Source organism: Bombus terrestris, chromosome 14, assembly GCF_910591885.1.
Source record: "Bombus terrestris chromosome 14, iyBomTerr1.2, whole genome shotgun sequence".
Classification (NCBI taxonomy): domain Eukaryota; kingdom Metazoa; phylum Arthropoda; class Insecta; order Hymenoptera; family Apidae; genus Bombus; species Bombus terrestris.
This window is the reverse complement of record NC_063282.1, coordinates 4,560,676-4,587,894: the sequence shown is the minus strand read 5'-3', so window position 1 is coordinate 4,587,894 and position 27,219 is coordinate 4,560,676. Positions and strand designations below refer to the sequence as shown.

Genomic DNA, 27,219 nt, shown 5'->3' with positions numbered 1-27,219 from the left:
ATTTATCTTGCTCGCGCGATCGCCAAGCTTAGAGGCGACAAATTCGACGTCCCCCCAGCGCCCAGCAACGCGAATAACATCGGATTGGAACACACCAGTTCTGGCCGTTTGTTTCTCTACCTCAATAGAAAGGAATTACCATCGATATCGTTTCTTTCGACCGGACAGCTTCTAGCTGGCTAACGACAAATTGTGTAAAATTGAGAGAAATTGCCTCGATTATGTCTACGCTCTGTTTCTATTTCGATTCCGAAATGTTTTTGAATTTCGAGTTACATTATGAAGATACAAGATTTTTCTTTTATTTGAACGTATTCGAACGCTGTATTATTTTTATTCTTCCAAATGCAGCTTGCGTTTATGTCGCAAATCAATACGTGTCTTCAGATCGATATTTTTACAATACTTCTTTCCACTTTAATTCTAAAATCTTTGTTCGATCCTATTATAGGGCTGTTCGATCGTAGCGAGTAAGTAAAACCACCTTTTCAACCCAACTTTTGTACAGTATTCTCTCTTAATTTAGATCTGAAATTTTTATTCCATCCTATTACAGGGTTCAATCATTTTTTCGTTTCTGCTGTCTTTCCTCGTTGAACCTACGGCACGCGATATGTTCTCGTTCTTTCGTTGTTACATTAAAGGTTAACAATATTTCATAACGCACGATGATTATTCTATACAAAGTTCAAAGTTCAATTTCAACATATGCTGAAGTTTCACCCAGCCAAATGATCCCGCTTTACCCTGTCACCGACTACCAAGCATATAGATAAATTATGAAAAACGCAGGCAAAAGCTTCGTTTATCTCAAAAGGGTGTCGTTAAACATCGATTAAAAAACAAAAATATATTTGGGGAGGATTTTCGATATGAGCTAAGTGGAAGCAAAACGGAACTGAAACTGGAGTCCAGCTGATGCGAGAGAAACATTGGTAGCGCCGGGGACTGTTGAAAATCAGCTTAAACTCGGCTCATTAATTCCGTTTTACGGCTTGTCCGAGGGCGCGGGCTCCGCGAGCCGTAAATAAGTCACGGCGATCCGATCGAAACGATAGAAAATCAAAGCACGTCTCGTATGACACACATGTTGCAACCGATGGAATGCAGGTATCATACTCTATCAGCCAGCGCGTGCCCTGTCGTGTTTCTTTTGTGGAAATCGATTGGTAGGAGGGAAAACGCGGCGACCGAGGCGAGACAGTTTGCGAAAAACCGTGACCTTTTTCGGTGAACGCAAGCCAAGTTGCATTCGGTCGCCGGACGACGATTTCGCGACGGACAAATTGCAGCCGGTTGAAATTGAATACCGAGTAGGCCAACGGGGAATAGACCCGGTCTCAGGGACGACAATGCGATTGCCTGAGCCCGATGCAGCGATTGCAACGCGCATCGAGATTGATTGGGAGTAGACAGCCGCCTTTTCACGCGTGTCAACGCTTTCGTTTTGACAACATTACTATGCCTAACATTACCGTGAATTCGTAAACAGCTAACAGGTACATCGGTGTTTTATTAACTGGCCGTGGATTGGCATCTAATTTGCTTGGTTATTGAAGCAGCTGAATAAGGCAGAAAACGATGTTTGTTCCTGTTTTGGTAATATTACTGTGGCTTTGAATTTCTAAAGAGTAAGAAGATACAATAGCGCTTTGTTAACTAACCACAGCTTGTGGCGTTATTTTGTCGTACTTAGAGAACAATACGAGTAATTTACAGGAATACGTTAGAGTCCAGATGCGCAGTAGTATTAGTCGTCACTAACCGGCCATGAATTTCCACTTTATTGGATTAATTACCGAGAGAAGAATATTTTCAAAGAATTCTAAACATCTCAAACAAGTGAAGATTTCATTTCAAGAAATAAATTCTAAGAAGAATTTCCTACAGAATATACGCTATGTATTGGTCAAAAGTTTGCAATCGCTTCTCTAGCTGTACGATACTGCATTCCCTAATTTTATCATTATCAGATTGTGTTACACGCATATGAAACGACCAATTTCCTTCTATTTATTTTCCAAACCTTCTATTCTAAACTAAACATCATTTTATGTGTCATTCTAAAATTGAGAATTTTTCCTGTGACATATTTCTTAGAATCCTGTAAAGTATGAATTTATTAAAAAATAGGAAATTTCACATACAGATTCTTGTCTGAACTCTTCCGAACGAAACAAAATTCTAAAGCTGACATATCTTTTAAATCCGTAGATTCAATAAAACGCATAATGATCCGAAACTTTTGACCTCATTCACGGTACACTAATGTGTATACACGTACGTACACACGTATTTACCTTCTCAGGAAAATTATTGGACGCGTACCGAATATTCTATCTAATTGTTATTCGAAAACACTCGTAGAATTTATTTCTGATTTGGGGACTATCGATGCTACCTGGATGGAGCTGTATCGCTACCAGTTACTATAACATTTTTATAACTTTCTACCAGATAAAACCGTTTAACGGGGTTGATTGTCCAAGAAATACGAGTTACATAGATGATCTGTCCAAAGGAGATCTCTAACGATCACGTTGCTTTAATAACTATATTCTAAGGACACGTTTAAGGATGTAGGGAACGAGGTCTCGGGATTTTCAGCATTTTTTAGATGTAGATAGAGGAGTTGGTTGGAAGGAATTGGGATACACTGGGTTGGAATGACGATACCAGCACGCGAATCAACACGCCTCTTTCATGCTCAACACATCGGCGACAATGGAACGCAGAACACACTGGCACGCACCCACCTGCGTGTGCCACGGACGTACCAACATGTGGATGAATGTTTATTGCGATGTATGCGAGTTTATTTGAGTTCCAGAAGCGACTGGTTCCGAGGCCTTCGCGTACGAAACGATTCATGTACTTGACATTGAATTTTGAGGGCTTAGAAGGGCGTTGACTTTGAGAAATTGTTACCAGTATAGATGGAAATTGGTCTAATGATGCGAAATAAAAAGTTTTCATGTTTTACGAATACTTCTTTTTTTAGAGGAAAATTCTGTTTCAAATTGTTTCGCGAATTCCCTCGTTGGAATTTATATTAATTCTAATGCTGACGAATCTTTATCTTGTTTCAATAAATAAAATGATTTTTCACTGAAATGAATTACAACGAAAAAATTGTACGGGTATTTAAACGAGAATACTTAATTGTACAGAAATAATTAAATAGTTATTGGAACAATTATTGAAAGTACATAAATAATTTGAGAATTAAATAATAACTGAAATCTTTCATATTTTTCTCTTAATTGCAGAAATATCCAGTTTCCTACTATACGATTCGCACAAAATGTTTGTAAAGTCTCCATAAGATTACGTTGAAAACGAACCGCAGAATACACAGAGACTAGAAAGCATACAATTTATTTTTTACAAAGCTGGAAACTATAAATAATTTAATAATGAAGTAAGAATTAAAATTCTTCGTATTCTTTTTCTCGTCTTAATTACAAAAATATGCGGTTTTCTACTTTACGATTCCCATAAAACTTTTCTAGTATATCCATAAAATTAAATCGAAAACGAACCACAGAAAACATAGAGACTAAAAGAGTATACAATTTATTTGTGTCAAACTGGCGGCTCTCGATTCACTGGTTTGGTATAATAAACAAGCTATTTGAGAGTTTTCGTATAGGATTCGACGAATTGGAAAGTGGTTCCATTTCTAGGAATCCAACCAATACACAAATTACAACCTCGACGGTGTATCGACTATTGACCACGTTATCAGGCCGCCTCCAAGGACAGCAATAACAAACAAGATCTGCCAAGACTTAAGACCTAGGTTCTTAAAGATCGCTCAATAACCAGTGTAATTCGCGTTCGATTAAATCGCGATAACTCGAGAACGCAGCGCCGGAACCACCCACGCGATACCGTTCTGTTCTATCAAGATGGTAGCTGTTCGGCTACTGATTTCGTTCTGGAATATTATCAGCTCATTAAAATCATTTTTATTTGCTCGTACACAGTGCGGTATTAAACGTTCTATTATGCGCACCGTGAATTTCATTGCACCCGATGTTAAAACGCGCTTGATATATTTTACGATAACTATGGGATTTAATAATTTTTAAAATACTTTACTCTTTCATAGCGTAAGAAAAATCATAGTAAACTGTCAAGTATAGTATTATAAACTTCACGTCTTAAATGTATCATACCTAAAGCTATTGTTAATCTTATTATTATTAATCTTATAGAAAAATAGAAATATGTAGTTTTCTATGAGAGTACGGTTTAATTAAAGTTATTAATGAAATTTTACAAACACACAATTACAAGTTATCAGCATTGATAAATTCTTTTCCGAAACAGAGTAACAGGTTTAACAATAATGCGAACGTGAATTCACAGAATCATTTGAAGATTGTAAAATTGTAAGAGAGAAATCTGTAAGTTATCGTCAATTCGCTACTATTATTGGCGAATTACTGTGCGAAAGAATTCGGGAATACACGACATCTTAATAACAAAAAAATACGTGATCATTTCCTGAGTCTTAAAACTAATTATTTTCACTCTGAATTCATCTTCATTTTATTACACCGTGAAAGAGTTAGTTAGACATTCGTAATCCCCAAAAATATGGAAACCAGACTGCGGGTTTTTATGCAATTTCACATTTTTCCTAACAGAGCCAATAAAATTTATTTTGTTTGTATCTTTAAAGTTGTCATGAATACACGCAGGGATCCACATTATACTTATCACGTAAGTTAATATCTAATCGGATCCTTTAAAAATAAACCTCTATCCTTATCAACAAATTTCCTGAAAAAATATTGAATTCTAAGACCACGGAAACATATCTCACAAATTCGTATTTGTAGTCGTTAAAACGCGCGATAGTAAACATCGAATTTCGCAACGATACAATGTCGACGCCTTCGTGCAATAACGTGCCGTCATATTGGACAGCAGGAGGGAGAGCGTTCTCCACCGTAGAATATATCAAAAAATCTCACTTACCATGCTGATATGGTGTCCTTGATTGCATCGCCTGGATGGTCACCGTTTCCGCGCTGGTCGACGAGGATGCACAATAGAATCGGATCGAAAAGATTCCTAAAAGCAATACCAAGGATTAGGATATACGCGAACGAATTTAATCACGCGACCCGTCACGCACGATAACCGATCGCAAACTGAAACGTAACGTCGCGAAAATCTACGACCTATCCCGAAGATTATTCGCTGCGTTGTTTAACGACGAATTTCTAATATTATTTTCGACGACCGTTTACTTCGGCTTCCTTTCGGTTTTCTTTCTACAATTAGAAAGAGACACACGAATTATATAATTCGAAGCAGACGGTATTGTTATTCAAGTAAAAATAATCGAGTAAATGTATGTTCCGGTAGATTTCGCATAGAAAAAGTTGTACTGATCGACTTTGTAAAATATTGGTGAATATTGGGAGGACAAAAGAGGTTGTAATTAACAAATGTAGATTAATCCACGAATTTGATACGTAGTGCGAGACTGGAAGGATGAGATGAGACGATTCTTAGTTGTTACTCTTTTTGTTAATCCGTTAGTAGATGTTCAACATTTTATGCTTATATTAAAAGACTTTTAAAGTGAAAAAGGAAAGCTTAATTTTCTTAATAATTCTTAAGAATTCTTAAAAAGACTTATAAAGTATTAATGGGAAGACAAATGATATTGTTAGATAATTGCTAAATTAACCTATGCATCGCGTACGTATATAAGAGAATTATTGATTATTTAACTTTCCGAAAGGGTCTGTAATTCCACGTTTACGGCAAGGTTTTTAAAAAAGGCGAAAATTGAATCTGTGAATTACTTTCATCGTCTTAAACCTAATAAACACATTTTTGATACAGTAAGGCAATTCCGAGGAATTCTTGAATCTTTTTATTCTCTAACCTGTAGTATTGTACGTGTGTCCGCCTTGGATTATCGTAGGAAACTGACTTCACAGCTGAACTTGTGAAACTGAGAAGCGGTTTCTAAGTGGCGAGAAGCTAATTTGCTTAAGGCATTACGCAATGTTGATCGAGTACTTTGGTGCAACCCTTCGAAGCCGTTGTCGCTTATGTTTGCCAAAGACCCAAAAATAGGCAGAACAATTTCTCCCAAGTAACTTTTCCACCGCGTGGGAAACCAAGAAGTCCTCAACTAGAATATTTTTCAGACTAGCAAAATTAGAGTAACATCTCGTTATTTGGCCCTTGAAGCCAGACGGCTGGCACCGATACCTAGTACCTACTTCACACTCGATAAACAAACGTTCTCGTCCAGAACGTAACGCTAATTGTAAGAAAATCTTGACGATATCGATGGGAAGACAAATGATTAGATCGCGGAGTTTTGTAATTAAAACAGCAGAATCTCGGTAGAAAATTGTTTTACGGTCGGGTATTGCAGACAGCATACAATTCGGTTATTTCATATATCCTTTCATATTATGTGCAATCTATGCAATTCTACGCTTTCAAATTTCCTATGAATGCATAGAGATCAGCAGTTTACAAATGATATTGTAATCACTGAATGTGGTAAATCAATTCGTGCATTCTCTGCACATACATTCGCATCTATCGTGTACATACTTTAAACGAAATTGGATAGTCCATTTTCATCGTCCACGGCCCGCTATCGAGACAAACATTTCTTGAGACAGCATCTCTACTGAATCCTTAAAAAAATCTGGTTTTACAACGCAAAGATAGTGCCGCGTATCCCACTTAATCACATCGTCATTTTCGCGAAGGGTCAGGAGATTGACAAATCATCTTCATCGGCCGACACACGGACAAGCGTTCGGGAAGGTGCGATGACAAGATCTTTCTCGATATCTCGCGGTTATTACGTGTACAGAAGGCGAGGACGTGTTCGTGAAAACGTTCGACGATCTCGTATGCACGGGACGTTCCAGGTTAGCGCGTGTCCCCCTCGCGTTCGCGCTTCCAAGTCGGCCGTGTGCACGCGTGTCTCCTCCCTTCGTGGACACGCACACGTACGCGTCTCGTGGAGAGAAGCATGCCAGAAAGAAAGGAAGAGAGAAAAAGAGAGTGAGAGAGAGAGAGAGAGAGAAAGAGAGGACGGTGGAAGATGAAGAAAAGATAGGCTGTGTCCACGCGAGGATCAGCCGCTAGAAGCACGACCCGAGGAAAAACTGGCAGCTCTACGACTCTATTCCCCCTCCTTATCCGACTTTATTCCCACGAGGCCGTTTCAACCACAAAGAGCAGATAGACATCGGGAAAAACTTGATAGACTTTTATAAATTATTGGCCGGAGTACGAAGATGATTTAGAAAGCGTTCTTCAGCTGCTGCGAGCGACGGAAGCCACGGTATCGATCTTCCAGGTTTTCACAGTGATAAATTGCGATTCGTCGAGTGGAGGTGCAGCGTAATCATCGAAAGGGTGGGTTTAATTTGAACGTTCCGAGTATCCGGTACGCTCCTACTGATTGCACTTCCGAGATTTAAATCTGTTACTTCGAACGCTTCTTATTGTCGTTTATTCGTTTAAAGCGGACGTTTCATTAAAATCACCGTGGGTACTTAGATTTACAAAACGCACAGGCCTCCGTAGGCCTTCGCCCTGTCTATAAAAGTTTTCGCGATCATTACGAGACACCCTACGATTGTTTTATAGCGCGATAAAACCACCAACGTCTACCGTGTCGTGCGGAGGAACGTGCATCCGTTGGTGTGCGTGCATCGGAGCGATCTACACGAGCTGCTGCACGAGTCCACGGAGGAAACACGTTCGGAAAAACTGGCAGCTCTCGTCGTTCGCTTTACAACTCTATTCTCCCGGCCACCCGTTCCCTTTCTTCCTTCGTTTCAACGCGCCACGTTTTTGCTAGTGCAAGCGCGCGCGCGCGCGCCCGCCACCCGAGGATACGATTCGCTAACACGAATCAGCGAATCGTAATTATACAGGCGATGCAGTCCGACCGGGCTTTTGATATCTCAGTTCTTCTTGCCTTACCACTCGATCGATTTCCCTGAATTTTATTCAGACGAAGATTATTCGGGCTCTTTTTGACAAGATATAGTTCGCTTGAGTTTTGTCGTTTGGTAGAGGGCTGCATCATTATGCCGATGGATCATAAATATATCGTCTCGAACGTTAGATGCACCTCTATCATAGAGATAGAGAAACATTGCCGCATTAAAGTTTGTAAAACATTTTGTTCTACATTTTTACGTAACGAAATAAAAAGACAGCCAATTTTATGTAAATCCTGTTGCATATAAAGAGTACAATTTCTTTGTAGAATGTAACTGAGGAATTCCGAAAGGGGATAAATTAGAAATTTCGAATAATAGAATAATAATAATAAGATAATGGCGTAACAATCTGGAAATAAATATGAGTCAGAATTAATCCAGTCTGCGGCGTTCAAGGATAATTTTCGAACCTTCTTTATCTAGATTATTCATCTAATCGATTCGACTTCTAAAAGTCACACTTTCGGGTAATCGGACAAGAAATATTCCAACGTTCGCAACGACGAAGGAAAAAAATATCCGGCCATGGTTTTTTCAATAAAGTCGATTCGAGCAGCTGCGCTGAGCGCTGGCGCGGCTCCCTACCTGGCCAAATAAAAGAGCAAGATTTTTTTACGGGTGCAAACGAAAACCCTCGGGATCTCTTTCTCGATGGTCGTCGATATCCGCCGCTAACGAGGTCGTCCCAATTAATTCCCAAGCCGTCGTCAAGGTGGTCGATCGATAATCGAGACAGTCGACACGCTGGGTGAAGACGAATCCGGCGGAAAGGGAAGGAAAAAACGAGAAGAATATCGGCCGAGCTTGAAGAACGAACAAAAGTGAAAAAAGAAGATGATAAAGCCGTGCGCGCGCTGCCTCGCCTCTCTTTCTCGTTTATGTAATTATAGCGGTATCTCGTCCACGATATTGCTCAGCATTTACTTTACCCGATGATTAGCAAATTGCCGGCAATAAATGCGTTTTAATTGTCAACGTGGGTAAAGAGCGCCGACTATGACGTTAGCCTTATTCCTGTTATATACTCGAGCAAATCTTCCGACTGTTAATTGAAAATTCTTCATCTAACGATTGATAACCATCTCTGTTTTACCCCGAATCAGAAATAAATCTTTATCATTTACAATTTTGTAATAAATAATTTTCATTGAAAATCTGTTTCTATTAAACTTAGGTCTTAGAGAATCTCCTATTTTTCATACATCGAAACAAATACAATAAACTAAAACGAACGAGTTGGCCAATGATCTCGGCCGGACCAATAAAATTTAGAACATTTTCAAAGGCAAAGAAATGATTAAATATCGCCAAAAATAACTTGAAGCAAACATCCAAAGTATATCAACTATCAAAGTAAGCTTATAATTTTCTGGACGCTAAACTGCAATGAAGGATCGACTGTCCGCGAGGAAAGGGGACAACATTGCGAAACTGCAAATCGCTGGCTGACACGCGTGTCACCGGGAGGGAGAAGGAGCGGCTCGAAACGATATGTAAACGAGCTACGAAGCCAAGGACGATAAATCACCAAGAAAATCGCTCCTGAAGTCGACCACGTAGGGTAGAGGTCGGTGTCGATGACACCCGCCGATGGAACCCCGGTGATACGACGATCGAGACCGAAGTACGCGCGCATATGCCCGAAAAATGAGCATCCCTTCGCCTGGTGGGGATAACTTTACGCCCGTACTCCTCGCCAGGAACAAGCCCTTCCATGAACACGCGTCAGAAAGTGCGACGACATGCAAATTTCTGGCCAACAATGGGATCCCTTCGTTGGAAATGGGTTGTCCTCGTGAAGAGGGGGTAGCAACCCCTTCTTATTCGGTTCGCGTTAGTTACACAGACACATTTTCTCTCTCATTTCGTAAATTGAACTCAGATATGAAAATACTGTGAAGATTGCTAAGAAATATACTCGATATATCGTATACGTAATGAATATCTGTGATCATCAGAGAGAAGATTAGGGAAAAATTCGACCATGTCGAAGTTGGTTCGCGAGAACAATTTTACTGCGAGCTCGATAAATTTGTTTACCAGATTCACCTAACTTCATCGATCTCACAGCATCGCGATAATATTTCTCAAACATCTCTAAGAGATCCAAGAAATCTATCATTCTAAGAAACTATTCAGAAAATTTATTCTTCGAAAGGAAAGAAATTTTTCTATTTCCCATCGCCTGCATCCGTACTGGATCAAAATTCTGCAAAATTCCCTCGATGGCTTCGTTGATCTCACAATTTCGCAATATATGGACAATTTAAACAAACATTTCCCCGACAAATATATATATATATACAAACACACAGAAACACACATATATATAACGATTTAAAATTGAAGAGGACAGTAATTTCCCACTTTTCTCCGTCTCTGTCGATGTCGGGGATCCCAGTATATTCCGTGTACTGGTCGGTCTTTCCGCGGGATCATCTGCATATCTAAATAATCGAACGTAGCCATGTGTCGTGGAGCGACAAAGAGAAGCAGGCCTTTCGAAGGAAGAGGACGTATGGCGTGTGCGGGGTCCTCGTTCGTCGGTAGCTACGACGCACGGTCGCCTGCTTTGCATTGCAAATACAGCCGCGGTCCCCGGGGTTCCTTGAACCAGATCCGATTGGCTCAGCCAGTACCGCGAATCTAGATCTATCTCTCTTCATTGGACCTTTAATCCCGCGGACGCGCTTCATTGATTGTCGATTGAAAACCCCGCGCCACCCCATCTCGTTGCGCTTCACCTTTTGTCTCCTTTCTTTCTTTTTCCTTTTTCCCTTTTTTTTCTTTCTCGCCTCTGTCCTTGTCTGTCTCTCGTCCTACGTTTTCTAGGTTTCGCCTTTTTGTTATATAACACGAGAAAAATCGTCTCGCACGAATCTACCCCTGCGCGATGTTGCTTCATTGTGCGACACGCTGCCATCGGGAGCAGCTGCGCGCCTTTTTACGAATACATTAACGCCGTGGTCGGTTGATAAATTGTTGCTTAACGGGAACACGGCTGCGGCGTTCGCACCTCGCGAGATAAATCGATCGCCGATGTCTGACGTCGTCGCTGCGAGCCACGGTTCCGCGTTAATCGAATCATGCCGGACGAACGTTTATCCGCGATAAGTGAATTTTACTCGAAACGAGTCGATGTAATGGAAGACCGAAAGACAGGAACATTTGTTTCAATCCTGCGAAAAGTGGAACGAGAGAATCGTGCAAAGTAACGAATAATAGAATAATTTCTTCGGATAAAATCGCAATTTCACGACGAATCTCACTTTCCGATCGATCTTAAATTATTCAAACGATAGGAAGCTTTTTGAGCAACTGCGAATCGTAAGAAGAGTGTTCCTTCAATTTTCACAGAGCTTTAAGGACTTGGCTATAGTTTGTCACAGCGTTATAAATACTTCAATTTTTCGATTTCGAGACAGACCTCGATAAGATATATTTGTGAAAGCGAAATAGCAAATGGAATGTTACGCAACTCTGGACATTAACTATAAATCGTTCCTAATTCCTCATCTCCAAATTTTTCTGATCCTTGTCAACGCGTCGCGTTACATCCTCGTGAAAAAGCATCGAATCAACGCAATTGAAGTGTCAACGTTCGCTACGAAGAAATTCATCACCGGAGAAATAAACATTCTCTTTGCAATTTTCAATTTTCTCACGAAGAATCAGCCATTTTTCGAAATGGCACACTTCCGTTATCAAATCGAGGCGCCGAATTCAAAGGACGGGTATACGCGTGGATGCGTGTACCCGATGGAACCCCACGCGAACCCAGCGTCCTATGCTAATCAGCCGATAAATCAGCGAAGGACATCTCGGGTTGCCGATTCATTACGAAAATGGCAGCTGCCAATTGGCGCATGTGCCGATTACGATGGCGCAGGGTAACTTTTGCCAACGAAAGCAGCTCGGCTTAAATAGAAGCACGGAGGTTGTTCGATGATCAATGAACCGCTTCCGTGGGACGGGCATGCTAAGTAGCATCCGCTTTGCATCGCTTTGAGAAATGAATTGTGGCCCGTTGGTACACACGTGCTCCACTTTCTTCCGCTCCATTGTCACCGCATGTGTTTGCGCATCTTAAAAATGTACATAGTTCGTGCACAGTTTATTTATTCATATGGAGTAACGTTCTCTCGATTACGCGTAGGTTTAGTCAATAAGTGTTCGGATAGTTACAGAAACCCTTAAACAATGTGGGTTATATAAAACATTTTGAAACTTCGTCAACGTGTTACGATGGAAAATTGGACGCAATTTGTTTGACATTTCTTTTATTCACTTATTTGTATTATATTCGCTTATTTCTTAATCCCTTTTCTTTCTTTCATTTTTTATTTTTCTTTTTTTTAGAGAACAGTAAATTACCAAATGACTAGCCTGCATGGTTTTGAATTTCCATTTGACGAATAGATTTACTTTTGCCTAACCATTGGCTCAGCTTCCTATATCCTGGTCCACGTGATTAATACTTCTAGATAGATATACATGTCTGAAAGGAACATTGCATTTCTTTCACCGGTAACAAGTATCTAACTTGATTTATGTTATCTCGAAACTCATTCGTTGTAACAACTTATACGAACGTTCCAAAAGTTCCCAATAGGAGATTTAAACAATGGGCCAGTAATTCACGAAATTTCCAACGATTGCGGAGGTTATCGATTCCGATACCGGAACACCGGGACCGGAACCTCTTTCTCTCTGTCTCTCTTTCGGCGTGTCACATCGAAGCGGACAGATTGAGCGATAATGGCGAAAGAATTCCGTTATCGAGCGCCATAGATAGGGAGCCGTGACTCGAATTCGACTCACGGCGAATTGAAATACGAGCGTTGGCCTTGTCGCCATCGCGAACAGTACCGGAGGACTTTATACTGACCGAGCGAGTTTACATCGCTCGGCGGATGTGTAAGCTGGGGCCCTGTGTGGGCAACCGCCTCCTGCATTGTACCTGCCCGAGAACAGGCCGCGTGAAATGTCGCGCCGCAGGTAGACACCCGGCTGACTTATGATCCGTCTGGGTTATTAACAGGTCGGATTCTGCGTCTGAGAGGTGCGAGATTTTTCAATCGCTCGGACACTCACCAGGAAAACTGCCGGCGAGTGTTGCACGAGCACCTGAGAAGTCCATCTAATCCACTGTACTTTTTATTTACCGAGTGAAAACCATTTTAGAAAAAAGGGGATTTTAAATTGAACAATGCGCTTCTCGCGTTCGACGATAGGTCGCCTTTTGACGAAATATCCTGCAATCTGCGTGTACTAACATGATCGACAGCGACTGTAGAACACTTCTATGACGACACAGGTAATTCTAGCTTTGAAACGTTTAATTTTAATTACCAAAAAGACTAGAGAATCGGTTATGGAATCAAAGACGATTACCTGTCGACTTATCGCAGTGTCTTGACAATCGACAAGACCCTGGCCACTCAGACAGGTGAAGCAATCCGTGTCCCTTAGAAACTGACCCGTCGAGTGACCTGCCAGTCCCACCTGGTGCAGCCGCAGAAGCTACCAACGCGGATATTGTTGCGGCCAGGTGCTTTTGTCGGCTCGACCGTTTCATTATACCTAGCCACAAGATTATCGCGTGCCTCTTTTAGTACGTAATGCTCCTTGGAATTAACGCAGTAACCTATTCTACTTAAAAGTTGCTGCAATAAATACCTTTGGGCATCTCGAACTTCGATATCCATCGATCGTTGAAGCAACAAAATGTCAAATTGCGAATTTTTTCCAATAATGAGTCTTGAAATTAATCGCCGAAAAATTGAAAAAGAACGACCTATTCTACTTGAATGGAACAATTGGCAAATACCTTTTCGTACTTTATATTTCAACGTTCGATGATCATCGAGGTGAGAAAATATTCTATATACTATGTACTATTAAATATACTGTTCTAACTTAAAACGCTAACACCATCTGCTTAAAAACCCAAAATTTAACCCAGACAACTGATATCCCTTTACTTAAACCTCATCCAATAATCAACAAATCATCAAATTATGCTCCTTTTCAGCTACGTAATATTCCACGAAATTACACGAAACCTATGCTACTTAAAAATTCAACATTTAACCCAAACAACCGCTACTTTCCAACGTCTGAAATTTCAACATCGAACTATCACCAAAGTTACAAAATATCGAATCACGTGCCGGCTTTTTAGAATCATATCGGTGCAACCAAGTTCCGATCTACTATTTCCAATGATGATCAAAGTGACGAGGTTTCCATCTATCCTGACTCACACAGTGAGCGTGCGTGGAAGGACGCGACGACGAAGAGGATCAGCAACGAAGAAGAATACTCTGGGAGAAAAATACCGAAGGCGAAACGTAGAAGAAGGTGAGCGTGCAATTGCAGAAATCCGAACCGCATCGGAGCGTACGGTTGCTCGCCCACGCCACATGCTCGCGTTATCTGGGCCTTCGGGGCCCGACAGAAAAGGGGCTCCAGCTTGCTGGCGATGCGAGACGAGCGCGGCAAAGGGCGAAGGGAAGCCCCCGGTGAGTTTCCAGGGATCGCATGGACGAGAGCGCCGTCAGGACGAATGGAACCCTACGGGTTGGCCGGACAGCGACCATGGTGGTATCGCTCGAACGATATCAACGTCGCCTCGCGCACCGGCTATATCAATATTATGCTTACTCGTTTCTCCGTAAAACGTGCCCCACCAGCAGAAACTGTTGCGTCTGCAGGCCGCGGACCGGATACACGGCCACTGCAACCACCAGCAAACACATCCAGCGAAAGAAGAAGCGATCTTTGGGAAATTAATCGTGACCCGCGGCGTTATCGTTTCACGCCGGATGTTTCGTTGATGAATGGCTGTGAAGGGATGATTAAGGCGTGAGAGGATTTTTAGATACGTTAGAGGTGGTTTTAGCCATTTTCATCTTGCATTTGTGACTAATAAATTTTTTACGTAGGTATATTATTTTATACGATTTAGTTAATTATCGTGACTAATACATCAACAAAAATATGTGGAATTTTCCTAGTATTGCTGTTAGAATAGACAGTGTTTTCGGTCGAGTTAGGTAATTTTTGGAATCTTCACAGATAATGGTGGAAAATAAGAAGCTTAGCGATATGCAAATCATTTTCGCAATGGAAGATACACGAAAGGATAAAGAGAAGAAAAAGAACACGAGGCTGCGGAAAGTGCACGATCTATCTTTCGATGTTTGCAGTATTTCGCTACTATTTAATTCTCCGCACCAATTTCCTTCGTGATATTTTTATAAGTGATAAACTTTCTTAACATTGAAATTAATTTTCTCAATTTTCCTGGGTTATCCTTTCCAGAATATTACAATTCTATTTCAAAATTTCTCCATGTTTTTGCATATGGATGATCGATTTCCAGCTGTCAAATATTTCACACGACTTTCGTCAGAATTCTGGAAGCTAGCAAAGGCATAGCTCACGATTGCGCTAGCCTCGAATGATTTATTCGATCCCACCAGTTGCTCAATCATCGAAACTCTCCGCGTTCTCATCGTGCGTGCGCTATCAAGGCCTGTTTCATCTCGTCTCGATCACCCAGATACGTATACAGGGTGAAACACTCGAATTAATCCTGTATAAGTAACATCTATCTTACAGTAGCAAGCTGACCATGAATTTCCTGATTTTTTTTTTTTTTTTCTATAATGACAGGAATCGAAGCTTTTATCTGATAAAAGGAACAAATTAACTCGTACGACGAAGGTTTCGGTGAGTGATCGGTGGCACCTGGTCCCCGTGGCCTCACCCTGTATATATCGAGCACGGTGATCGATACGAAATGTCATTTACCATGCAGGAGTTCCGGGAGACGAAGAGACTTTCGAATTTAAATTGCGATCGGTTTCGCGAATCTACGAGTCATTCTGATCGTTACCTCATCGCCGGCGGATCGCTCGTCTTAGCCAGACTAGCTTTCTAAATTCGGCGCTAACGTCGGGACCTGAAATATTCCCAAGCGAGTCGAAACGAATCTGCAGAGTACTGAAAAATGTTGTATTCTGCAGCAGCGCTAGTGACGGGATCCGAGACGCTTTCATACGACGCTGAACGAGTCTTCATAGTCTTGAAGAACCACGAATCTTAGATTTAAAGCCGGCGATGGGATCTGAGACTCTTCGAACTGGTTCCGAATGAATCTTCGTAATCTCGAAGAACTTCGAATCGCTGGAAAGTCGAGGCGCAGCGAAAGAATAGACGTTAATAGTAAACAGACTAGACTAGCATTTCCGAATCTCCGAGATCTCGTGAGCCGCGATCAAAGTCGAAATCCGCTGGCCAAACACGTTTTCCAATGGGAGCAGCTGAGCAGACGCGACGAGTCACGCGATACAACGTGGCCGAATGGATTTTTAAAGAACGTAGGAAGGAAGGCGTGCCAGGGAGGGACAAAACGATCGACCTGATCGATTTCCGAACCGATTTCCAGCGTCGCCAAGTGTCGACGACGATCGTGAAATTCGCAACGGACGGATCTTCGGCTCGTAGAAGGACGGAAGGTAGCCGGCTCCCTACTTTCCTTTTTTTGTTCGGACCAGAGGCCAGAACGTATAAGATTTCCACGCACGACCCTTTCTAGGGGCCGAAAACTCGCTAAATGCGTGCTTAATGTGACGACAGGAGCCTCCTGCTCCGCTTTGCGGTTACGCAATTTCTTACTGATGAATAGGAGCTGCGTGCCCCTAGGACACAATGGCGACCAGCGTCGAAAACTCGCCGCCGAACCGGAGATAAATAAGCGTTACCTGAGCCTGAAACGTTCGCGTAACTTTCTGCCCGCTTTCACGCCGAGGATTGATCGTGGATCGATGAAATTTTGATGACTACTGTGACCTGGAAAACGCGGGTGAAGGATTAGGATGTTTCAAGCGAGGATTTCGCTCGTTCCTGAGTTTTACTTTCGAACGTGGGCGAAAATAAGCGCGAAAGTAGAGACACGCGAGGCTTTTCGAGAATAAAGCGAACCGATCCTTACACTGAACCTTCTATCCGCGAGTAAAAGCAACTTAATCCGTGATTAATTGACGAAACATGAGAATTCGAAGTTAGAAAAGAGGGTCGATATAGCGATGATTAAGATACGTACTTCGAACGACGCGAATCGACGAGAGACTTATCCTCGGAGGAATCTTACTGTTTCACAAACGAAATTCGTTCTAATCTTCTGGAGAAAAATAGGTTCCTGTAGGACACACTTTTCCGACGATTTTATAAAAAGCGTATTAAGATCGGAGACAAGTTTTAACGAAAACAAATACGTACGTGCATTTGTTACTTTGTAAAGAACACACAATCTGAGATCCGTTTTACCAAAGACAAATAGGTTTATCGTTTGATCGATCGGTAAAGTTGCCTGTGTACAATAAAAAGCGTTATGTTTACTGCTAAACGCAGTTCCGCTAAGCAATCGGTTATCTGTCAATTACGAGAAGCAGCAAGCTCGTTAAAAAAGGAGGAACGAGATTCGAAAGGAAGTTTGAAGAAAGATTTTCGACTGTTTCTCTAAGTCATCCGTTCCATGCACTTGGTCGCACCTCCGCCTTCGGTGCAACACCCGGTAAAGGACTTGTAATCTTCGGTTTGTCGCAGCGCCACTCCTTGAATCGTCGTCGAGCGCGAAGAAAGAACGATTGCTAAACGGGCGAAGGGCACGATGACGAGGCGAACGTTAAGAGAAACGAAACGATAAGACTATAAGACGAAGACAAAGAAACGTGGCGAGCAGGACGCAACAAACGCAATAAGAGAGGACGAGGAACAAGTACGAAGATAGGGTACGAGAGTGAGAAAGGGTCGGAGAAGCATATAGCTGCCGGTGAAAGAAAAGAAGCAAAAGCGTTCCTCGAATCGCTTCTTCGTTTCGGCGGGCTCGTTCCACGAGCTGGCGCGCGCGCGCACGCGCGCACACACCAGCCCCCTACTCTCCTTTTTTAATTTTGAGAATCCAGTTAGTCCCGAGATACATCGAGCAATCCTGGCTTCATTTGAATAAGCTGTGTAAGTACTAGCAGCCAGCTTGTGGGCCCCGTTACAGGGTCCAACCAACAGAGCTGCAGAAAAGAAGGAACGAAGGGAGGGCAACGAAGGAAACGAGACAAGGAGGTAACGAAACGCGGCTTGGCTCGCCTGTTCGACGAGGATAGAAATAGTACCACGGGGAGAAGATCGGGGATGAGGGGAGGAGGCGGCATATCACTTTACTACCAAAGGTGCTTTCACGGACAGGTGCACCTACGTGCACCAACACCGCCGCGAAGGAAAAAGGCTCGGGCATTATACATTATGATTCGTCATTTCGGAATAACAACGAAGCGTACCGGCGCGCCACGCCCTCCGCGCGAGGAATTCTACATTTGGAACACGTCCACACGCGGAAAGAAGGAAACCTCCACCGCGAGCCGGGCCCTCCTTTCCTCTCTCTCTCTCTCTTTCTCTTTCTATCTCCTTCGCTTGTTTTTCTCGCCGGATGGCGGAAGAACAACAACAGGGTAGGAAGACCACGCTGCCTCTTATTTCTCTAATGAACGAATATGATTGGGGTAATTCATCGATGGCGAAAGTACGAGTTTCGCGTGGGTTTGTCAGCTGCTCGTGTTACCACCAGATCACGCCATCTTGGTCGTACAATTCGAAAAACATAATTCGGAGTAACGTTTGCTTTATGGAGTGGACGAACTATAGACGCGGGCTAGAGGAATCGAGCCCTTTGCTGAGGATTAAAGTAAAAATAATTGATAGCGCACGTGTGCACGGTAGAATTCCCTTTGTACGAACTCCATTCGTTGGAACGAAGTTTTAGACAATGCTTGGTCGAATAAACTTTTGTCACTTGAATTCACTTATCTGAATGTGAATTCCGATCGTATAAACCATTTGTCTGTCGAAAAGATCGTGTAAACAGATTTTTGCTACAGTTATTTACGTATCGATTATCGTGCGCTGCTGCTTGTGTGCTGGATTTTAAAACAGGAAACACACTGTCCTTCGTGTGTCATCGCAATTACTGTACACTGTAACGGTTTATATTTTTCGATATATACATGTCACGTACGCGTTTAACAGTGAAAGGGTTAATCGATTAAAATAAGCTCCAACATCGTAGAATTCAATCCCGAATTTTCCGTACAACGACCAAGCTCGTTATGTCACAGTCAAACTGACTATCGTATAATGATAATACTTTATTAGTGGACAATATAGATTTAGTTTGAACGATAAAGGATATTAAAAGCAAGAGAGTGATTCGAGTAAACCAAGGATAGGAGCAAGAAGAAGGCTATTTGGTATTGAAAGAAAGTAAAAAGATCTTCGTCTATGAAGCGATCTTTGAGCCTGTATTTGCCGCGTAATTTATAGTTTTTCCGTGTAAGATTCGCGTTAATCAATCCATTTCACCGGCTAGATCTCATCGGGATCGAATGGCCGCGTGCACGTGCATGAAAACACTTAACGCAATCATTTCGATCCTCTTAGAATTCCCTCACGTAGGCCGGCCTCACGTGAAATCCGATTTCATGGTCGTCGATTATTCTTCGATCGGTTAATTGAACGGAATCGAAAGGGATCGTCACGGGAGTCGGTTAAACTGTCATTAAAAGACTGTCCATTAGCAATTCCCCGATGCTGCTCACATTGCCCACTAGTAACATTGTGAGTACAATGTCTCACGAATATATAATTCGATATAATTGAATCGCGTCATGTATATCCTTAGGTTTTAACAAATCATCGTCGTGTTATTTTTATCGGTGTATTTCAACGAATAACAAACAATGTGCCTATACAAAAATTATGTAAGTATAATAAACGTTGACAGGGCAAACAGTTGGCTCTACAACATTGTAGAAGACTCGCAGAAGAAGTCACTGCGAGACAATAGCACAGCCTACGTAATTATGTTTTATGAGACAAAAGAAGAGAAACCCGGTGTTTCAAAACCTCGAACGCAATTATACGTAGCCGATCATAGCACGCAAACGGCGAAACAAAGGATAGTTTCTATCCGTGCTTTCACAATTTATCGAACATCGTCCAAAAATAAGATTTACCCAGACGAGCACGGTTTCCCCCGTTCTGGAACGACTATTTAGGTGCTTTCATCGGAGCTTGTTGTTTCACGTCGCGTCCCGGCGTTAGCCCGGCATCTTGGATTTCATACGGAACGTCAGACTGGCTGAGTAAACGTCCCTCAACGTCGATTCCCGTCGTCGGAGCGTTTCCTGTCGCCGTCACGCTGTCGAAGACAGGCCAAATAAACAGGCCGTCACGATAATCTCGCGCTGGAAATCCTCGCCGATGGTATTTGACAAAAAGCAGCGAAACGCTCCGCTGGCAGACACCGAACTCGTGGTCCAAGACTTGCGATCGGGAAAGCTGGTCAACGAGAGCTCGGGAAATGATTGCGGCGTGCAATAAAGCGGCGGCCACGGTATTCGTTCATTTGCCAAGCGATACGAGACACCGAGTCGCGTTTAAATTCGAAGAGCGCGTTCGAACCGCGATCGACAGCGGGCAAAACGAGCAAACCGAATGGAAGAGGAACGAAGACGAGAGGAGAAGCGTCTAGAGAAGCTGAAGGAGAATCCGTAGAAGAAGGAGAACGAAATAGGAGCGAGGAGAGTGAGAGAGAAAGGGAGAGAGCGGTGGCGCGAACTCGGGTGGAAAAGGAACCACCCGCGGCTGAAGAAAAGGACGCAGAAAAGCGAACGAGGGGAACGACGCGACGACGACGACGACGGCGACGACGACAACGACGACGACGATGCGATGAGATGAAGAAACGAAGTTCTCTCTGGTCTCCCTTGAACAGAGTGACCAGCGAAAGGGTGGAGGAGGTGACGCTGGTGGAGGAGGAGGTCGAGAAGGGAGGGAGGATGAGAAGAAGAAAATGAGCGAGACCGTGAGCGATAACGCAGAGAAAGAGAACGAGGGCTTCGGAGGGAGAGATGGTGTGTTTGCTCGCGTTTGAGGGGTGGAGAGAGGGAATAGAGGAAGCGGAGCGTGAGAAGGAGATGGAACAAGAGAAGGAGGAAAGGAAGAAAGGAGGAAAGAGTAGCGAGAGAGCAGAGGGAGAGCCGAAGGACGAGGAGAGGCTGCAAGAAGCGAGTCGAAACTGGTCGCATTCCGCGGGACAAGAGCCGTGTGGAAGAGACGGAGGGAACGGGACAAAAGAGGATCACGCGGGTGATTACAACATTAATAAACAAATGAGCCTCGAGGCGGGAGAATTTGCCATCCAATCGGGTTCTGGAGGCGGACACGAGGCGGAGCCACCTCCGACCAACCTCGAGGGCCTCCGCAGGACGCTCTCTCCCTCTCTAGCTCTCTCCTCCTCTCTTTTACTCCGTGAAACCGAGTAAGCAAACTCCTTCTCTCTTCCAAAGCTCGCTCTACCCAAAGACTATAGCTGCACTTTTACGTAGACGACTCGATACGCGCGCGTTCCGATCCGGAGACAACGTTCTCCTACCGTCGATGACGCTCTTCTTCTTCCTTTTCTTATCCTCCTCCACCTCTCCTTCGTCTTTCTCCGCTACTTCTTCCTCCCTGTCTCGATTATTTCATCCCTGTACAACCGAGGATCGGCCCTTTCGAGACTCGCGTTACGCGAAATCTTTTGCAATTAGATTTCTTGGAATACCTAAAGAACGTCGAAGAAGAACGTTAAAATATTATAACACATATTGTAAACGTATTTTAGACGACAACTCTATACATTTTTTCCAATATTCTGAATTAGACATTTTGTTATCCTTCAAATGCAGGGTATTTTGCAACACGAATGTAAGACGAATCAAAGATGTTGCAGATGGGAAATCTATATGTTTTCACGACTAAGATCTAGAGAAAGGAAATTAAGGAAATTTCTAGTTACTTCTCGAGCGTAAAACACTTTGGTGCACGATTATCTGATATATTAAAATATAAACGAACAATTGATATTTTAACTGGCAAAATTTGGAATACAACTTTGATCGAATCATACGCATACAGAAAATTATTCACTGCATAACGTTTTGACTATTATTTTAAAACTATAGGGAGAGCCTCTAGCGAATTTTCAAGCTTGAAATATTTCTCGAGCACAAACACTAGTACATCAAGTACAAGTTGCAGATTAGTAGTAGTAAGATTTGGAATATAATTTGAACGAAACACATACAGACATTGTTTCATAGGTGTTTATAGGTCATTAATTTAGTCGTTGATCGAGTACCGATCGATGTCACGCAATCCTACGTGGCAGTATAGAAATTTTGAGTAGATATGATACGCGCGGTCTGACAGGCACCTTCCCAGACTACTCGCATGTAGGTTAAACGCTGGAAATTAATCAGTCGTGGACATTCTACTCACGACTTTGGCGTCGACACGCGCTAACGTGTGTCGCTGCATTCTACCAATATTCCTTTGGTAAACGCGAAATGGAAAAACGTTTTTTCATTCATGATTATCATGAACAGGCTATTCTCATTCTTCCTTCAAACCTTAAAAGGAAAAAAAAACACCGCGATTTCGCTAACTGCCAAATCAAACTCCGAGGGAACAACAAGTTCTCTCGCAATTCCTATAAATAGCTTGGATCTTTGTAAATTTCAATCCTACACAATTTCTCGCAGCTACCAAACTAAATGAAATTATGACGAATAAGTAGAAGTTGTACGTAATAACAACAGATGTCTTTCTTCGACGATAAATAATAGAACAATATTATATAAATAAGAATATTCTGAGTTTGTATGTCAGTAAAATCGAGAAAATGTCCGCGATCAAAAAGATTATACAAGTTTCGATAAAGTAGCACCGTAGGTACAAGTCGATGATATTTGCGAAGGATACGATGATGAAGCTATAAATATAAGAACATGCTAACGATGGTTTACTCGTCTTCGTTCCAAGGATATTTCCCTCCAATACCGCAATTAAATATCTGAATATTTAGAAACGGAGAACGGCCAAACTATCGATGACTTCACGGGATAATTTCGCTTCTAAAGATCGACGATTCTTTGCAACAAATATTAATCTCCTCGAAAATCGATTGAACAAAATCGTAAACTCGAATGGACGGTTCGCGAAAATATTAAAAACACTTGCGGCATTTTTACTATACAAAATTGACAGAGAACGCTGATGTTTTAAGCGCTCCTGAAGAACGAATAGGTCGGTGAAATAGTAGAAACCTTGATCTTGTATGGAAGATTGTCTGCCGGTCGGAAAAGAAGGTCTGTCAGGGAGCGGAGCGGCGCGAGATCGCGCGAGTATTGATCGTAAATCATCTAGCCCGGGTCGAATCGCGAGGGAGGACAAACGACGTGAGAAAGGAAGCGAAATAGCCACTCGTTCGTGGATAACGAGCGTTATAGTCGGCTCGCAAAAGGGTAGACGGGACGAGAGGGTAAAAGGTGGACGAGGAGGTCGCCGGTTGAAATGGAGGTCGAAGAAGTCGAGAGCCAGGCCATGCCTCTCCTTAATCTTTCAAGGAATTAGGCTGCGGCCGCGCCCTTTCCTGCATTCGAAGAGTTTCAGCTTGCCGGTGCTCACGAGCATCCTCGTTTAACCGGAAGTGGCCTATTACCCGACTACTTAATAGTCCGTGAAAACAATAGAATTACGAGCTGGCTCGCGAATCGAATAAAAATCGAACGGTGACTGGAGAGGTTTGAGTAAGTACGGCAGGCAGTGGTCCCACACGGTCACCGATAAAAGGAGGAAATTGAAACGAAGACCAGCGCAGTCTAATCGTTCTGGAAATCTATCGCTGGCTGGAACCGAGGCGTTCCGGAAAATTGCTTGTCCCAACCCTGTTTCCATGCTCCTCCGGGCTTCCAGGCACGCACCATTGCGCGTCACGTTGCGTGCAACCACACGTGACCGACCGTTCGTTCCGGCCTGTTCTTTAGCCACTTTGATTGAATACTGTCGGCCCGATGACGGGAACGTCGTCTTACGTACTTATTCGCGTAGATTTCTCGCGAGAAATCGCACGCTTCGATTATCCCCCCCTTGCATATTTTCTCAGGAATCTTAAAATCCCTGCAAATCGTCGAGACAACGATGAAAAATTTTGCTTGACAGCGACGATTAAACGAAACGATAAAATTTTCTGAGGATAGCAATGGCGTATGATACAAAGTCTGTGCGCGGTAGAAGCTTGGAAAAAAAGAAGAGGAAGGAGAGTGGCGAGTAAGTACGGTCGTTGTAAAAGAGCAAAAGAGCGCAGGTCGATTCTTATTCATCGATTACGCGGTAGCAGGCTGGTTGACGCAGCGAGGGAAGGGTCCCGGGACACAATTCCGGTAGTGATAAAACTCGCGAAGAGTCTTCCTAATTCGAGACGTGGAAGCGCTCCCCGTGTGTCCTTTTAGCATAATCCTTCGTCGACAAGGGACCCACGGTGAGTAGGAACACAGGAGGCAGCTCTCTACAGAGGCAGGACACACACGGGGACCGTAGGATCGTCTCCTTTGGTAACGTGTCCACGGTCAATCCACGTCTATGTGTCGTGGTGAGCGGGCCGTGCAAGCCCTTGGCGCATCAGCAACAGCACCAGCAGCACCAACGGCAGCCAGCAACGTTGGCCATCGCGTTGTCTGATCATCCTCGCCCTAATGAAGGCTGGTTTATCTGAAGGCTTTCGATTCCCAGTAGAACCCATACCACACGTATGCAGTGGTGGTGGTGGACACCTTCGCGGTGGTGCTAGCCACCAACTCGTACATCCTCGGACAAAAGTCGGAGCCCGTTTCGAGCCACTGCTTTCGAACAGAGCGAGATAGACGGACGGATGATCATCGCCAGGCCAGGAGGATCGCGACCGTTTATGATGAAGCGTTTTCTCCGACGAAATATCTAACCAGAGAAGGTGGGTAAGCTTGAATGCGATGAATGGAAAATGAAGGGAGTGATACATGGACCCCCTGGTACGAGCAAATCCTGGATCGATTAAACACGTAGCCCCTTGAAATCAGACTGCACTTTCGGCGTCACGGTTACTCAGATTTTTAACTGGTAACGGTATCAGCCATTCGTTCGTCGTAAACATTTTTGCGACTTAATTTTCATATACTTTTTCTAGTCTTATTAGGAATGAATATATACTTTGCTTTTTATTCGATGGATTAGTATATAGATAAATTCTTCTTCTACTTCATCATCATCATCATCTTCTTCTTCTTCTTCTTCTTCTTCTTCTTCTTCTTCTTCTACTTCTTCGAGAAAGAGAGAGAGGTAGGAAGAGAGGGAGAGAGAGAAAGAGATTGATTCGTTTGAGAGAAATCGGCTCCTCGAGCGAAGTGTAATCGATAACCTGCCAGTGTTTTGGCGGCGGCTGTACGCGGTTCAGGCCACCCAAAGCTGGAGAGGACTCGAGGTGGGTGCTCCCTGGAAGGGAGCGTGGGGAAGGGAGAAATCCACGATGTTAATTTTAACTTAATTAAGGCTTAATTGAGAGGAAAACATTATACTCCGCGAGCGCGACATTGCCCCGAGGGGCTTCTGCATCTGCAACGCAAATCCGGATTTGAAATTTCAAAAATCGCGCCCGCCCTGCCTAACCGGCCCCCTTCCATCGCGCCATCGGCCACGGGGGTGCAAGATCGCGGATCGTGGTCAATTAGAGAAGGTGAAGGAGGCTGCTCCGCTGATACAGAGGCCACCGGCCGATCGGGGAAACGGAAAAAAAGCAAAATGATCGCCGTGTGACGTTGGCAGCCTGCACGTTTAATGGATTTATTTAAATTCGCCCACTGGCTGAATCCATGCTAATTTCTTCGCCTCTGTTGTGAGGTAATTTCGACCGACGACTCCCTTTTGCCGATAATACGAAGAATTTGGAACAATTCCGTGGGAAGACTAGTAGCGACGTAGTAAATTACGTTCAACGAGATAGCTTTGTCGTTGTTGACAACGTAATAGAAGTAAGGGCCATTTACACGTATCATAAGTACAGTCATGCGTTTAAGGACTTTTGAAAAGGCATTCTCGTCGTACTATCTCCCCGTGTCGTACAGAAGGCACGTACGTTCTTTGAATGGGCCCTGGTTAATTCGAAAACCTTATTCGATTCCCCGGTCAGTGTCCATCTGAGAATTTAAACAGGTCCCTTCCCTGGCACGTGTTCGTACCAACGCACGATCGGCCAACCATTAATAAAGGAAAAAGATAGGGAGCAGTTTCTGCATTCTTAAAACGCGTAATTCATTAATTCTACGTAGAAAAAAATGTTCGTTACGGTTATCGGATGCTCCTGAAACAAGTATAGATCGTTTATCATTCTGAAAGTAATTTCACGATCGAGACATATCAGGTCTGTAAGTATGAAACCGGAATTTGCCTAAGAATCGCCCTAGCTGATAACGTAGTTATCACTAAACCGCGTCATTGATGCCAAAAGTCTTTGTTGACATCTCACAGACATTTTCGACTCAGAACAATACAACAGCATAGTTTGTAATAGCGTTGAACGTATCGAATTTTGTGCCTGGAAACTACGATTTGCAGACAGCATTGATTTTCTGTTACCATTTGAAGACAACTGCTACAGAATCGCATCGAATGCTTGTCGAAGCTTACGATGAGCATGCTCTTGGTAAATCACAGTGCTTTGAGTGGTTTAAAAAATTCAGAAGTGGCAATTTTGACGTGAGGAACGAAGAACGTGGATCAGAAGGGTGTGATCTATTATGAGCTGTTAAAACCTGGCGAAACCGTTAATACTGAGCGCTACCGACAACAAATGATCGATTTGAATCAAGCTTTGCGTGAAAATCGACCAGAATATCAAAAAAGGCTACCCAAAGTAATTTTGCTTCGTGATAATGCACCATCGCATACAGCAAAACCGGTCAAGGAAACGATTGAAGCGTTTAGTTGGGAAATACTTTCGCACGCGGCTTACTCACCAGACTTGGCTCCGTCCGATTACTATTTATTTGCATCGATGGGACACGCACTTTTTGACCAGCACTTCACTTCTTACGAAAATGTACGAAAATGGTTCGATGACTGGTTTGCCTCAAAAGAGCGACAGTTTCTTTGGCGTGGCATCCACCAATTGCCAGACAGGTGGGAAAAATGTATAGCTAGCGATGGGCAATACTTCGAATAAAATATTTTTAATCATTTTCATACAATAAACGTGTATTTTCTATACAAAAATTCCGGTTTCATATTTACATAC

General features: G+C 43.0%; 1 protein-coding gene across 1 annotated transcript in view; it reads right to left on the bottom strand.

The window, feature by feature from the left end:
* Positions 1-4,756: 4,756 nt before the first annotated feature.
* LOC125386307 overlaps positions 4,757-27,219 on the bottom strand; it is a 114,780-nt gene continuing 92,317 nt past the window's right edge. Inside the window, exons 3-4 of the mRNA XM_048411979.1 lie at positions 4,990-5,085; positions 4,757-4,791 (exon numbers count right to left, since the gene is read on the bottom strand). Coding sequence (XP_048267936.1) covers positions 4,757-4,791; positions 4,990-5,085 — 131 coding nt within the window. The remainder of the gene's footprint in view (positions 4,792-4,989; positions 5,086-27,219) is intronic.